At 36.5% G+C, this 16,983-nt stretch overlaps 1 protein-coding gene across 1 annotated transcript in view; it reads left to right on the top strand.

Moving 5' to 3' along the window:
- The first annotated feature begins 9 nt into the window (after window positions 1-9).
- Window positions 10-16,983, top strand: part of PIGF (phosphatidylinositol glycan anchor biosynthesis class F) — a 23,753-nt gene continuing 6,779 nt past the window's right edge. The window contains exons 1-4 of the mRNA XM_085315874.1: window positions 10-521; window positions 2,203-2,294; window positions 3,071-3,187; window positions 11,700-11,808. Of these exons, the coding sequence (XP_085172000.1) occupies window positions 294-521; window positions 2,203-2,294; window positions 3,071-3,187; window positions 11,700-11,808 (546 nt within the window). The 5' untranslated portion in view covers window positions 10-293. The remainder of the gene's footprint in view (window positions 522-2,202; window positions 2,295-3,070; window positions 3,188-11,699; window positions 11,809-16,983) is intronic.

The following is a 16,983-nucleotide window of genomic DNA, read 5'->3' as shown; positions in this document are numbered from 1 at the left end:
CGCGCGCGAGCGGGACGCGCCGCTCTGAGGGGCCTCGAGCGCCGCGGCCTTCGGGCCTGGGCAGCGTGGCGAGGGGCAGCGCTGGCGCGGGGGGCTGGGGGCGGTCTGCTGGGTTCTGTTGCTTTTTAAAAAAACATGATTTGAGCTCTTTTGCCACAAAGTATCGCCCCCAAGCTAAGTTCAGAGTTTCCGCTGGTGTATTTCAGCTAGGGGAAACGCGAGTGGGTTGTGCCGCGTCCCGGTGAGTAAGTGGGGCTTGCTTTCTTGCAGGTGGCGGGCTCACAGAGAGCACCATGAGAGAAGCAGAAATAAAGAGGCTCTTGGCTGCAAACCTACTCTGTGTTTTCTCAGTTATTTTAACAACAACTGTTCCAGCTTTTTTCTTGGACAGCTTCTCGGTTTTGGGAACACACCTCACCTGGCTGTGTATTTGTTCTGCTTCCGTTAGTGCCCTTAATATAGTCTTGTATTTAATCCTCAAACCAAATCAGTCTCCTAAGAGAAGTTCGTTTGCTCACAAGGTAAGACTTTTTATTCTTAAATTACTACCAGGCAGCACTGAGGGGAAGCTGAGTTTTTTTTTCTTCTTTTTTTTTAAATAATGAAATGCAAAAGAGAAAACAAGTTACAGTTTTAGGTGGTGAAATCTTGTTTTCTATAAATGTGTCAAGAAGTATGTTTATCAATATTTTCAGTGTTAAGTATTTTCTACATGCAAATARTCTGTACAGTTGAGTGATTCCTTGCCTTTCCTTTACCTTGCTAATATGTTGTGGYTTGTAGTCTCAGCCCTTGATCCTCTAGCAGCTTACATACTGGCAAAAATCRAAGCAAATCTGAATGGATGCAGGGATCATTTCATGATCTAGGCTGAATCATAGTGTTACGAAGAGATATTTTTTTTTCTGAGTAATTAGAAGTTATTAGTAACTAAACACTTCTTAAACTATGGGTGGTAAAAGAGAAAACAAAGAGSTCACTAAACTTTAAGCCAAGCTAGTAAATTTTAAAAGATGAAGTGGAAAGGCATTGAAATGGTTACATTTCTGTGAACAACTAAGTCTGCATGCAGAAGAATTTAAACCTGTGATAAAAGTTCTGTAGTTCCTATTTGTAACAGAAGCATTAAAGACGTGAAACTCCCAAAAAACTTCCRAACAGTGCAAATTTGGAGCAGCACTCAACCCTTCCAGGAGTAGTGGAATACAAATGCATTCAGAAGTCAGCTGGGTAGTCTTGCACTCCCAGCTTGTGGAGTCAGACAAAACTTAATGTTCTTAAATGATGATTCTTAAAAAGTTATGCAAGTCAAGTATCCTTGAAAGCAGTAACTTTGCATGTAAAGCTTCTGTCTAATTTTGCTGGCTGAAGGGGGCATGAAATATACAAAATAATTACAGAAAACAAGACTTTTAACCATATGTATTAAAAAAAAAAAAAAAAAGAAGAAGCAGGCTTCAGGTTTTAGGTGAGATTTCATCCTAAGTACTGTTGGAATATTTCCCACTTCTCCTTCACTCTCCCTTGTTCCTCACCTTTCCTCCTCCTCTCGCCGCCCTCCCCCCCCCCAAAAAAAAAATATTCAGGTGAAACTGTGGGGGTTTTATATGATATAGTGGATACCTAGAAACTGTTGTTTAAATTCATGGAAAATTATACATATTTTGTAGCTTTAGAAAGTTATGGACATTTCTCAAAAGGGTTTAGACTTGAAGATGGCAGTTTCAAAATGCAGTGTATTTTATTTCATGTAGTTTTAAGTATTACGTTTGATTCTGAATATCATATATATATATATTATATAGATTCTTTTAAAATAATTTTGCGCATTCTGTGAAGGATATTTTTTAACAAATGGATATAATGCTGAATTGTAAAACAAACATAAAAATAGGCAATATTTTTTTTCTGCTTATCTTGTTATTTCCAGTCATTTTTTGCATGTTTGGTTTTTAATAGTATAGTCTATGAAAAGATTTTTAGATTGGAGCATGATCATGTTTTTAATTAACGATTTAAAATACTAAACATGGGGAAAACTGTCAGGAAATATACCAGAGTGTAATCATACTGTGCTGCAGTTGAAATCAAATATCAAAGGAAGCAGGTACAGTGAGGTGCTACTGATAAGATATTGACTATATRCATTGCTCATTGTTCTCTTTTGAAACATTATTCTGATATTTCATTGCTCTTTTTTAGATATCCAGATTTCTAAAATGCTGTATATACTTTTTCATGTCTTGCGTACTATTTCATGTGATTGTTGTTCTTTATGGAGCACCTCTCATAGAGTAAGTTGGAAGAACCTTTCTTTCTCTAACCACTTTAAGGGGCAGTTCTTGCAGATATTGGTTTAAGTTCTTGTGTGGTACATTGGGAGTTAGAAGATAACCTCCTGGCTAGAGGAAGAAGAATAGCTATTTTTCGTAGAAGCTGGCTCTTACAGTTTCTGTATATTTGGAGACATACAAATATAGACATACTTTATGCTTATATGTTATATATATGGTTACAAACATTTTCCAATTTTCATTTAGTCATTTTTCATTAAGACTCTAAAATGTGTGTCTCCTGTATCTTTTCTCCTTTTCATATTAGTGTTTTAATTGTTAGGGGTGATTTAAAAGAAAGACTGCTTCACATCTCTCCTAACTGATTTTTGAGAGAGATGATGAGTTACTGAATAGCAGTGTTGTCATGTGGCTTGATTTCATGGTTGCTTCCRCTAAGTCAAACTAGAAAGATAAATAGAAAAATAAAGTAAATACCTGGATGTACGTAAACTAGAAAATAACCTTTTATGTAAGGTATTGCTGTGTGTGTTAAAATGATACAGGTATCAGATATATAAAATAAGCTGCTACATTTCAAGTTTTGAGATAACGAATGGATGTTAGAATTCTTTCCATCTTTCTTTTCTCTTCTACAGAGTAAGAAGAAAAACTTTTTTTCTTACATGAACTTAAGAAAGAATGCTTTCAAGTTGATAGTTTTTTATTTTTTCTTGGAAYTCTTAGAAAATTAGTAATTCTACCTCAGTTAATTTTGTTGCATTCCTTCTTTGTAGGTCAGTGACTGAGACATTTTTGTTTGCAGTTCTCCTGTCTACCTTTACTACTTTACAATGCTTGTGTATGCTGGGACCAAACATTCAAGCATGGATACGAGTATTTAGTAAAAATGGGTAAGTTCTGTTTCAAAATTTCCCTGTTTTTACCCATGGAAAAATGGATAGAGTTGCCATAAACAGTATATCATGGAGTTTCTTGTAAAGCAAACAAAACATCACGAATTATAGGTTATTTTCACATTCATAATTAAGGGCTTGTGAAAGTTTCTCTGGCAAAGAGAACTATTTTCTATTTTGAAGATGTTACTGATTTAGAAAACTTTATTTCTGGTGTACAGAGTTTAAATCTTACTGTAGATGCATTTGGAAGAAGCAGAGTTTCAAATGAGCATTTAACTGGTGACAAACYGTTGTGAATTCTAGTACTATGATAGTCAAATAAAGAAGAGCTCTGTGGATAAACTTAGTACCCTCATAAACATAGCTTTTAAAGTAGAAATAGCAAGACAAAACAAACATTATTCTAATGATATCTTTAACTTGAATATAATTGTAAAAATAATATGTAATTTACTGTGGTCTTAAGCATGTAATCCTTATCCACACTCTTTTTCAAATTTCAGAGAGCTGTTTTTGATGTGAGTTTTCTAGCATTAACTTTTTTAAGAGTATGTTTAAAGTAAAATGAGCCTTTTTTTGCTTGTTGAAAGCCATAATATTGGCACCTGTCAAGCATAATTTATTTTTCAGAAGTATTTTCTAATCTCTGCTACCTTTTTTTCACTCTTCAAATAACAGAATTGTGGAAAGACTTAGACTCTGAAACAGTAAAAAAAAAAAGCCCCACATATACTTGAGATTCTAATAATATGATGWTAGTATTAACGCCCTTGTGATGTGTCCTAAGAGTGAAGTCTAATCTTAAACAAAAGTAAAAAGTTGTATAACCCTGCTGACCTAAGGAGTTACTTTTGATTTAAACTTGTGGAGACAAGGCCAAAAGTAGACTTTTTGCAATAATTTAATGTGTTGGCTTTTGTAGTAAATCAGTTTTCAGCTTACTGAARAATATCTTGAATCCTCACTCAAGTCAGTTATGCTAGTTTTTTATTTTAAGGGGTGAATAGTGTAATAGAAATGATGCCTTGTAAGAATTTAATAACAAGATGGAATCTTTTAGCCAGAACAAATTACTGTTAATTCACTTAATCGTGTCTGGAATCTTGCATCAGGAAATAATAGAAGTAACAGATGTTTGACAGCAGTCTCCCTTTGTGCCAGGCTGGATTTTGAATACATGTCAATTTATTTCTTTCCTAGTCTAGATCTTAGTATTACTTCAGCATAATTATTGCATAGGAAACAAGGGTTGTCGTGTTCTGATATTTTTACTATGACAGTTTGCACATACTTCTTACTTTCTAATGAGCCATGCAATGTTATCTGATTGAAATGCTCATTTAATATAATTTACCTAGGCTAGCCTTTTCATGAAAGTAGACAAGAAATAAATAGGGTAGGATTTTTTTATGCGTCATAGTAAACAGCTCTTTTAAAAAATAGTTGTGTAGTTTTTCATTTGACTGTATGAACRAGGTGTAGTTAGACATGAGCTGAGTGTAGGCATGATTTATTTGCAGGCTGTGTCCCCTCATTTAACCATRTAGCATGAGGTCAGACTGGTTAATGGAGGGAATGCACAGTTAGGGGAGTTCAATGAACCTGTTTGCCTTGGAAGAAGAGTTTAGTGAATTGAGTTGCACTGGGACAGCAAGTTGGAAAGTCTGGCTGAGAGTATAGCTTAGAACAAATGAGGATTTATTTATTTTATTTTATTTTTTTTTTTTAATCTCAGAACAAGTTTAGACTCAAGTTACCATCGGAGTTTATTTTTCATATCCTTATTTGCCTGTGCAGTCGTCTTAAGGTCAAGGTGTATTTTTGTCCRTACAGAGAAAGAAATCTAGAAAGAGAACAGTATATTTTAATGTATCAGGTATAAAAAAGTAAAAGATGTTAATATTATCCAGCTATTGCTTTGTATAGTTTTGAAAAAATTCTATTTTTAAGGTTGTCTAGGATGAAAATATTGACATGCATAGTATCTTCTCACAAGACTACTCAAAGTTGAATTCAAGTAACTTCTGTGTAATCCGTTGCATAATAATAGCGAAGATACTGCTGAGACAGCTTTGCATAAGTATTTTCTGGATGATCCTGCAGAGTRCTTACTCTTCTTTACAGGTGCTTAGCTGCCCCAGTTTTCACTTGTAGCTTTTGAAAGCAGTCACTGCTGGTAAAATCACTTCTGGAATGTTTTTACAAGATCAATCTTTAAGGCTCTCTGGCTCTAAAAGGAGGATTAGTGTCATGATAATATGTAATCTGTGATGCTGCAGGGKTTTTTTTATTTTTTTTATCTGCGTTACAAAAGTTTGGTGATGTTGAGGTTTTGTTTGTTTATTTTGAAATACATGAAACAAATGCATGAAACACAATTGTAGGTCAGACAAAATTCACATACTTCATGTTTTCAAACTGAGTGTACTTTTGGATTTGAAATGTTGATTTGATGGACCAAATAGATTTTTTTTTAAGTACTTTTGTTTTAAGGAATTCAAACAATTAGTTCTTACTTTAGTTTTATAGTCTATGTACATTGTGGAATGTGTGAGAAAAGTAAGCTCCTCTTGTCTGTCATAAAAACTTCAGTCCAATTTTAAGTAAGCCCTCACCTCCCTGCTCTCCTACTAATTCTGCATTTGGGAATAGGTAGGTCTATGCCAGCTGTCTCTGGATTCAGTGTATTCTGACATCTAGTGTTGTGACCAATGTCRTGACACTGATCCCATACTACCATGTGCTGCTGCAAGCAGAGAATGGGAAATAAAAGCTTTAAAAATGGTTGTTGGTGTTAATGGAAGCAGGAGACTGTTCTTTGAATGGCTTTTCAGTAATTGTTGGCTAAAATAGCATTCTGCATAAAAGCCTTTAGATATCAACTTGCAATTGCTGACTTTTATTGCTTCTTTGGGGGACAGTTTATTTCAAGACAGTAGTCTGAATAATTGTGTTGAAATTTCTGATATGATAGCAGTTATAAGATGTCACCAACAAGCTGTCAGAACTGAGTATCAAATAGATTGTATTTGGAGCTTGTCAGAAAATAGTATAGCACCATAACTTCAGGGCTCCATCCAGTTTTCATTTCTCCTATTTCATTACTCGCTACATACTTTTATAGACTTGGAAATGTCCTTTGCAAAGACAGACATCATTGAAATGGTGCGCAGCTTTGTATTTTCGTCCTGCCATAGTGCATAATTTTCACAGAATCACAGAATGGYTGAGGTTGGAAGGGACCTCTGGAGATCATCTAGTCCAGCCTCCCTGCTCAAGCAGGGTCACCTAGAGCATGTTAGACAGGGTTGCATCCAGGCGGCCTTGAACATCTCCAGAGAAGGAGACTCCACAGCCTCTCTGGGCAACCTGCTCCAGTGCTCTGTCACTCTCACAGGGAAGAAGTTACTCCTCATATTCAAGTGGGACTTCCTGTGTTTCAGTTTGTGCCTGTTGCCTCTTGTCCTGTCGCTGGGCACCACTGAAAAGAATCTGTCGCCATCCCCTTGACACCCTCCCTTCAGGTACTTGCACACATTGATAAGACCCCCCCCTCAGTCTTCTGTTCTCCAGGCTAAAGAGGCCCAGCTCTCGCAGCCATTTCTCACAGGGGAGATGCTCCAGGGAGATGCTGCAGTCCCCCTTAYCATCTTTGTAGCCCTACGCTGGACTCTCTCCAGTAGCTCCATGAAATTTTGGATCTTGTCTATCTAAGAGCTGTCTTAGTAAATTCCATATGTTAACTAACCTYTTAATGTGAGCATTATTTTAAAAAAAAGCACTTAAGGTATTGTTTTATTTAACAGATTCAGATAATTATTTTAGGCTATAAAAGGCCTGTTTTACTTGTGCTCCTTAATCATCTTAAACATTGCTAGTTTTGTCTCCAGAATAGCTTTAGAAAACATTCATATATGAAATATATATTTTATACACATTTATATGTATAAAAATGTTAGTTTATTTTTTTATATATCTATATTAAAAAAAAATGTTGCTGCTGCTATTAGCATGAAACTGAGGGATTTTTGTAATAGGTTAATGAATACCTGCAAATATCCTGATAGATTACATTCTATGCAAAAAAGAGAATAAACAGAACATTGTTACCTTTCTATGATTCATTTGCATAGAAAGCTGGGGTAGTGTTAGTGGACAAATAAGGCTTTGAGTAGCCAGTGTTGGTGCTGCAGACTGGGTAAATTAGCAGCTCAAATTGTTGCCAAACTTCCTATGACTTCCCTTCTTTGCTTGGGCACTGTGCCTTGCTAAATCTGTCATTTTGCTTTTGGACCCAATCTTATATCTCCATATGGTGCAGCAGTATGTGTGTAGACTTACCAGATAAGATGTCTTGTTGAGGAATTAGTGTACCTCACTCAGCCCTCAGTATATTTTCTTGGCTTTTGCATTACTTTAAGGCTGTGGTGAATAGTTTCTTTCCCTTGCTGGCTAACAGCTCTCTGCTCAATTATTCAGCTTCTGAAAATAATTTCTAATAATTTTCAATGTTGAGACTCCTAAATATTTTTTTAGTTAAGTCAAGACCTTCTSTTAAAAATTCAAAGTCAGTAGGATCGTGCATTGAAATCTAATATAATAAAAGGATGAGGTTAATGTAGGAAAAAGTTCCTCTTTCCACTACAAAATGTCAACATTGCACTGCAGATTATAATCTGTATGACCTTTATCTTCATGTAAACAATAAAAATTTCTGCCTTGTGAGCAGTCAATGTCAATACRCAGCAGTGGGTTATATGCACTCGTCAGTAAAGTTGGAAATTTTGAACCCTTTAAATAAGGTTTAGGGTTAAAGCTTTCCTAAAKTCCAAACCTCACATATTCTGTTTAGGTTGAATGTTTATCTGTCTAGTATTCTAGTCYTAAAAATGCCCACCTTTTTCCCTTCTGTTGGCTAAAGCTAGATTTGTTCATCATCAAACCTGCATCCAGATCTCTTACCTTCCTGATTTGGAGCAGGAGCTCGAACCCAGCCCTCCTGTCTCTTGGAATGGTGCTTTACTGTATCCTGAACGCTTGCTGTTCCTTCTTGTTTCTTAATTCGTACAAAGCACTCCAGTGTTCGTGGCATGAGAAAAGCAAAAGAATCACTTGGTGGACCAATGATGCAGAACAAGTGCTTCAGGCACTAYTAAACAGAAACCCACTTGTTCAAAACTTCTGAAATCACTAGTGATAGAAGGCTACGAACTGAGAACTGTAGTCATTAATACCTGTGACAATCCAATCTGTGCCATTGTTGGCCAGGCAAAAGAAATTTTTCAGTGTGCAGTAAACTCATCCTTCAACCAGTGGAGCTGAACTTGAAACTTGAACTGGGTGGCAATTTTGAGCGTTCTGTGAAAGGTAAAGTTCCTAAAGACCTGCAATATGCAGACTGCATTTACTTTGCAATATTTCTTTTCAGCTGATGGAAATTTGTTTTGGAATATTCACATAGTGAACTTTCATTTTAAATTTCAAATTGTCAGTCATCAGATTAATGGCAACGTATCTATACCCTAGAGTACTTCGCAGCCATGCTTATACTTTTTTTACACAATCCTATACTATCCTCTCATGTTTGTTTTTTGTTTCTATGCCTACAGTGTCTTTGTGATATTTCAGCTTGCTCAGCCAAACGGTATCTAAGCTTAATAGGAGTATTTCTGGATTTAAATCAGTTTTTGCAGTAAACATTTCAAGGGAAAAAAAATCTCATGAATGCATGGTATAGAAAGATTGATTATAGCTAAAATACGCAATTTACATTTTGCGTATAGTTCATGTATCCTTGTTTCAATAACGTAAGGAAGATAYCTCGCACTCCAGTGCTGAGATTCTAAGGCCATATCATAGTTTGTTAATGTTTATGTGTTGATAGATGATTTGTGTATCTTATTATGAAGTATTTCTATGTGGAAAATTGTACTGCCATGTATGAACTGGCTAGAAGCRCTAATAGGAGATCAAAGCTCTCAAGGATGCCTTGAGCAAGAAAATCTTTCACCCCTGAATATCTCAGTTGTCATCTGCTGTGGCAGCAGTATTCTGTAAAGTATCCAGACTTCTGTTGTTAACCACAATGATCTTGAACAACTTGCAAAAATGGAATTATTCACGGGTCACATATGAGAAGTCCATGAAAAAAATAATACCAACTCCTTTGTCTTTGGGCCAAGAGAAGACAACTTCTTRCTTCTACTTGTTGTTTTTGGTGTGTTTTTTCTATATGCTTCTTTTCTCARCAGGGCAGAAAAGCAGTCTGCTATCCTGAGGTGGGAGGGATCCAGCTAGTAGAAAGTAAACCAAAAGAATTCTAATCAAATGCACTGTAAACAAGTCTGATGCCAGCTTTGTAGAGTGTATGCCACTTTGATAAGGAATTTTCAAGGCTTTGTTCTGAATTCATGTATACTTTTTTATTTGTTAAAGTTGGTCAGTTGTGATCATTCTAAATTCCTGTTATGATTCCTTCAGAAAGTTAAGCTTTAGATAAAAACTACAATACTAAAAAAAAAAAAAAAAAAAAAGTTAAAGCAGTAAAGATTCTTTAATGATTCTCTAAAGATATTCAGTGAAAGCTGGGCAAAACTTTTTTCTCCATTGTTCTCCCCCTTGGATTTGTGCTGCAATCACCTCCTCTCTTCTGAATAAATCTTGAATGCAATTCAGAAATACAGATGCCATTACAATATACTTTGCTTTTGATTCCTTCATCGTCTACCTTATGAATATTTTCTGAAATTCAGCCTTCATAATCCTTCTGTCTTGGAATCTGACCCCAGATGCTGTGCTCTCCATGGAATGGTTTTGCATTTTTGGGCAGCATCCTTGCACTGTGGTGCATTGCTGGAATTTGCAGATGCTTCCACCTCCTTTTTCATGCTGCCTGTGGAGTTCTGTTTGTTAGGACAGGCACATCATCTGTGGCTGCTGTGCCTTAGTCCCCTAGGCTGGACAGAATGTCCTGTGTATCAGTGTGTCCTAGAGAGAGCACCTGAAGTCTGCTTAACTTTCCCAGCTCTTAAAATTGGCATGTGGGCAACCTGAAAAGATTCCCAGACTTTTGCTTCAAAGGAAAAAAAAAAAATATATATATATATATATATATATATATATATTTAATTTTCTGTGCTTATATACTATTTGTGAGATGCAAATCCCATAAGAGAATTTGATTAGTTTTGTGTTAAATCCAGTATAAAGTATCCTATTAGTTCTGTTACTCCTGCTAGATAAAGTAAGCCTTCTGTTTTCAGTCTATCAACTTGCTGTGCTGCAGAAGTGGAGGATAAGGATCATCTAACCCTTGAATGTAGAGTAGGTATAAATTGGGAAAACATGTTGAGTCTTCACCCTGTTGTCAGCCATGACTAACAAAAATATTTAAGGCCTGTGTTATATGTAAAGTGATCTTTAAAATTGCAAAGAAGGTTTTAAATACTACCAATTTTTCTAGACTAAAGAGAGCCAAAGCATCTTCTGCGTCTGCCTTAGCAGTGGGGCATTGGTTGCTCCAAAACATTGTTACACTATCTCTTCTGGAAATCGTTCTGCCCTGTATAGTCATCTTTTTAATTTGTATTCCAAGCCATTAATTCCTAATGCAGATGTTGCTTGGAACTGCTGGCAGCAAGAAGCTCTTGCATCATCAGGTCCATACTTGGGAACTTTGTAATGCCTTCAAGGCTTCTTTAGCGGTGGTATGTTTTCCTAACAGCCACTGGGGGTTATCTTAGCATACTTTCTATATCATGCCTAAGCTTGATTCCGTACAGTATGGAACTTCTTTTGAATGATAGAGTAAAGGGGACAAAACAGCTGTCACCTGTTCAATGAGAGGCATCATTCCGAAAAGATGGGGGTTTTGCCCTTTTGAAGAAAAGATTAATTATTCACAAAATGTATCACCCTTCGTACTRGGGCAGTGATGGGTTTTGATATAGATCGTTTCACAGAACATATTACAGAGTGGTCAGATGAGTTGTTAGAATGGGACAAGGCAATAACCTCAGGTGAGGTAGGAGTGTAGAATTAAGAAACTGGGGCTAGAGCAGGTTGGTTGTCAATTAGGATCAGCAAAAGTAAGGACAGTTCAGCTGTGTGCGATCTTTTAAACTAGGTTTGCCTGCTGAAGACCTGGATTTCATATTAGCACCTTATTTGTCAGGGACTGAGAGTGCTGCAGAGATGGTATGCTGTTTCTCTGTGTTTATGGTTTTAAGATGACACAAGTGGAAAGTGACTCATTCTTTTTCCCAAAACCTGTTTTGAAAACAGTGAGGAAAATATGTACATAGGAACTGTTGGTGTTTCGAAATGAGAAGTGAGAGCTATTTGTCCCTTTTGTATCTGTTAGGAGAAACCCACATCTTTTTTATTAAATATGCTGATTTTTATATCTGTTTGTAGTCTCAAAAATCTTGGTAGAAATAGTAGATCACGCATTTTCATATGGTGACTTTTGCTGTTGTTGTAATACTGTAATACGCTATTCTTACAGAGCTATGTCCATCTGGGATAACAGTCTACAGATTACTGTAATATGCAGTATACTGGGAGCTTGGTTTGGAGCGTTTCCTATTCCTCTTGACTGGGATCGGCCTTGGCAGGTTAGTATCTACATGCTTATTATAAATACACACACATTTATCTTCTGGATATGCAAGTTACACAAAAATTACTCTGAAACTGAAGTATTTTGGACTTACTGATAAACTGATTCCACAGGATTGTACCAAACCATATTTAAAATATCATTGTAAGCATATATTTTCATGTTGCTTGTAACTTTTATCATGAAGTAGAGTTATCATTCAAATATTTTGATATGAAGAAGCTATTCAAGTAGAAGGAGAAATGTGAAATCGTGAAGATAGCTCCGCGTATCTACCGTCAATCTTGCATCTTTTTTCACTTGTAGGTAGGGAAGAAAAGATGGTTTCCTAGTGTTTTAGTTCCCCTTTATCTTCCATGAAAGCACTAAGCAGGAATGCATTTTAAATGGATTCAGATTGATTTGTGGAAATGGTGTGGCTAAGGCACTGCTCTTGTGATTTCAGAAGTGCTGACAAGGATTAGCTTCATGGTTGCACAGCAAAAAATGTAAAGCTGGCATTGCAGATTTCATTTTCATAAGTTTGAATGTTCATGCTATACTCTTATTTAGTGGGATCATTTTTCCATGCCAATAAAAATATAACCAAAGTCTGTAATAAAAAATGATGACATTAGTAGCATTTTTTCCCTAAATGTCCTCAGTGAGTGTTTTCTTTCCTCACATTACCAAACTCATTCACTCTCAACTGGGTAGCATCTACCATGCCTGTTCTGAAGCAGATCATTTCACTAGTGTCTTTCAGAAATCAGCATAACAGGCAACGTTTGTTGCTTCGGGTCTTGCAAAGACATTATGGCTCACAGTTGCACTGGAAATTTGTCTTCCATAAGCAACTGTGAGCTTACTTGTATGCGACTAACTTTTCTTTACATCAGTATAATGAGATTACATCAGTATAATGAGGTAGTTACTAAAAATTCTGTTTCAAAAAATAATAGTAAAAGAGTAAGTTAATATATTGAGTATAAAATCAGGTTTCCTTCCCTAAAAACACTTGTTCTCAGTTTTGCAAGATGTTTCTCTTGCGTGTTCTTCTGAGGAAGGGAGCTGATGGCACTAGTCCGTTGTTGATGGAGATTCCTGAACGTCATTTAAAAATCAAGAGAGTTAATTAAATGCAGCCTCATGTCCTGAAAGTCTTACTTTCTTGCCTCAATGAGAGGCAAGCACTTTTTCAGCTAGGATATTAAAATGGCCATGTCACTTCTGTGAAGTAACGGTTTATTCCCACCTCAGTCAYGGTTTGTTACATGCCTTCACTCACTGTCATTTGTGCTTGGAATCACTCTGTGTAAATGGTGATTAAAAACTTCCATTTACGTAGACATACAAGGGCATGTTGTCCATTTTCCTGCTTTGTATGTAGTAATTCACATGTCAGAAGTCCAAAAATGCGCTCGCTCTCTTTGCTTGATGTAACTCATTGCAAATGGGTTACGCTAACAGCTTTTCTTAGTACAGAATTTGGTTTTCTGARTTGAAAAGTTGGGTATGTAAATAATTGCAGAAAACATTGGACAGAATTTTAAGTCTATATACATGCATTACTCAGTAACCTAAATGTAATATTGAGTGACGTTTGAAGCAACGAAGAAAATCACGTGGGACTGCTGGATATGGGACAGGCCCTAAAGGAGACCCGGGCCTTTCAGAACAGTAGCTAGGGCCAGGCACAATAGCTGAATATCTCAAATGGCACTGAGCACCTGCGCCTAGACAAAGGAATCCCACCCACACGTGTGCATTCTCCTTCTCTTTTACACAGGTACGTGCCTGTGTGCACACAYGCACAAGATCTCAGACTTTGCTAATAAGCCGTGTATAAAAACTTTAATGTACAATACCTTTTATGCACCAAAGGTATAAGCAAAATATGAAAATCAGTAAGCTCTGATATTAATAGATTAGGACAGATGCTGTAAGTACAGTTCACTTTTGGTTTCACTTATTTGTTACCTCCCTCACAAGTAGAAGTCACACGTTTGGTAATGGCCTGGCAGTTTTTTCTGCTTGAAAATAGTTCAAAGTCAATGCAAGCCAAATGTGACTGATTAAAGTTGGGCTCTATATATTTAGACCCCTAAAAAGAGATTAACTGAYCAGCAAAGCATTTGCAGAAACCTCAGATATCTTGTCACTGGTTGTTTCTGGGCATGAATGCTCTCCAGGGAATTCAGACAGCAACAAAAACTGTATGTCTCGCTTTCCCTGTTCCTTCACCATCTCTACCTTCCTTTCTGAAATACTCCTGATACCAAAGTCTGCTGGGGAGTGCTTTCCAACTGTCAATTTCTGCGTTAAAGGAACTTTCCTGTGACCAGATCCAGAGCTTTTGTGTTCTCTCCATTACATTCTCATCATTTCTTTCCTCCACATTTAACCTTAGAGGGTTTAAAATATTGAGGTGGGGAAAGAAGTTTTACTTTCCAATTTGGATCTGAACTGCTTGATCAATTCTTTAATTGTCATCTGAGCTGCTCAAGAGGAGCCATTGAGAATCTTGTTTACCTGTTTTGCAGGCTATCACTTCAACTTCTGAAAACTGCAGTTTTAAATGCTGATTTTTTTTTTTAAGATCAGCTGTATGAGGGGAAAAAGGAAGAAACTTTTAAAAATATAAAGCAGKTTTTCAACTTAAATTATCTCAGCAAAGCACCCCAGTGAAGCAGCAAAATGGTAACATATCTTCAAGGCAGATACGAACCTCTTTAAAGCAGCTTGTTAGAGAACAAAAGGCTTCCTATTCATGACTTTCAGAAGTTGACAATTACCTATTGATAAGTATTTTTGTGAGTGTGATCTCTTAAATACTGGTCACSAGAGCACAGAAGAAGACAATGTGACCTGGTCAGGCATTTGCGATAGTTGCCCAGGAAACACTGCTTTCCAATCCAGCCAAGCTGAGATATGTGTGAATCAACTTTTCTGGAAATATCAACTTCATGCAGTAATTAACATGAGTCATCTGTCTTTCTGTCTCCACTAAGTATTGATCTGACAGCTCGGCCTTTGAGTTGTGATGTAGTAGCTCTGCATTGCTGTCTCGGAAATCTTGGGAGTCAGTAGAGGTTTCTGTTTGCAAAACCTTGGGCAGTAGTAACAAAACCTCCGTAACAGAAATATCCCTTCCCTACCTGATGTCAGGCCATCAGAGAAACTCATGGCAGACTCTTTCACTATAGCGATGACAGAGGAGAAGCGCTTTATGTTTCAACTTCAGCCTAGGGCAGKGGAAATAAGAACGGCCCTGTTACAGAAATATGCTGCTGTTCCAGATTTTGCTGGTTTGGGAAGAAAATCTTTAGTGCAGATCATCACTGTCTTAAGTGACTGATCTGAGCCCTGAATTGCTGGATATAAAACTGGATATAAAATTACATATACATGTACATACCCAACATAGTTGGAGGAAGACTTTGTTTTTTTTTTTGTTTTGGGGGGGGGGGTTGTTTTTTTTTTTTTTTTTTTGTTTTTTTTGTTAAGAGATGGGCTGGGACTATTTTGTGTGGAGCCTAATCCATCTGATATCCTCAGGGACACACATAGAGATTAAGTTCCAAGCAAGGTCTGAAAATTCATGCAGATCATATATTCCAGGTTGGCATAAAAGTAAGCAAAGACCAGTCAAAGCCAAATTACTTCTAGGCATGTGTGTGAACAAAGCATTAGGCTGTCAAGCCTTTGACATCAGCTGTTTCCCATATTAGCCCCAAAACAGAGTTTGGGGATTATAATTYTGGATTTATCCTTCACAGATCCAAAAAAGGTTCTTGAATGGAAGTTTTTTCTTTGGACTGGAAACCATTTTTTTTTATATAAGAACAAGTTTGATGATTGATTTCTTCTTCACATTTGTGAATCTTAGCTGCAAACAAAAATAACTAGGGAAGAAAATCTGCAATAAGAATGGTTCTGCTCTAGAACAGAAAGTGTGGTTCAAATGTTTCCGTTGGTTATTACAGCTAGTGTTTATGGTATAACAAAATGTGTTATGGAAAAACAACTGCATTTTTATCTTCAGCTTCAGGCAATTCATTATTTAAGTAGTATTGTAGACAAGGCTAAAAAATGTTTACAAGAATCAGGTCATCAGTAGTTAAGGAGAAACACTGTACAGCAGGGTAAACCAGAGATGGTTGCTGCTGCTGCTCTTGGGCTCATTTTGTGGCCCTGAAATGTCAAAAGTTAGCAATAACATCTGAAGTTCAGCAGGTGCTTAAGCAATGAGGTGAAGGAAGGAAAGGAGAGTACTGAGTATGCTGGAATTTCAGTAGAGTATTGAATAAAACTGCGCACGCTCTCAGTGAGGCACCCCTTGTCTGAATGAGCATACTGCTACACATGACAGTTCTTCTGATACCATTTTGTGGATCTTCGTGGGAAACAGAGAAAGAAAAAAAAAAAGCAGTTGAGGCAAGCATTATATTTATTTTTTGCCAGTCCTTAGCTGTTCGTATTTAGCTGACACTAAAATCTTCTCCCACAGTCTCACAGAAGAACTAAAAAATGACAAGGCAGTCCTTCCTTTACGTCATGATTGAAATATAGGAGAGGATATGATTGAGATAGGAGTTAAGATGTTTATAGTACCATTACTTGTGTCTACATCAGAAAGTTAAGATTTCAGTTTGTCTGGTACATCTTTCACAATAATTTATTGTCACTTTAAAGTACTTCAAAATTATATGGAGTGAACTTGATACGAAATTCATCATCAGGAGTTCCAACTGGTCTGCTAATGGCTATAATCAGAATACTACTTCATTCTTAGTTTTTCATAAAGCAAGGAAACCATGGAAAGCAAGTGAACTGGTTCATTACACACACACAACAAAACCAAGATAAAAACAGATGTCTCAGGAAAAAACTTTTATTTTCCATGTTTATATTTGGAAAAATATACTTCATACAGGGGATATTCAAACTAGTGGGCCTGTCTACATTTAAAAATAATAATGTAAAATGCATTCTGTTTCTTAGTATACAACAACTTTTACTCTAAATAAAACTTAGTAGGGACAGAATATTGTTTTGGAAATAAAATGATACTCTATTCATTGAATAATTTTTCAAAATGAAAATGAAATATAAAGCACTTTTGTTAGAAATATAAAATATATTGCTGAAAGGTGGTTGGTATCCTGATGATTGATTGTTCTTCATCGTT

This window comes from Rhea americana, unplaced genomic scaffold, assembly GCF_003343005.1.
Source record: "Rhea americana isolate MKP2758 unplaced genomic scaffold, rheAme1 scaffold_44, whole genome shotgun sequence".
NCBI classification, from domain to species: domain Eukaryota; kingdom Metazoa; phylum Chordata; class Aves; order Rheiformes; family Rheidae; genus Rhea; species Rhea americana.
This window is presented reverse-complemented; position numbering and strand designations above follow the sequence as displayed.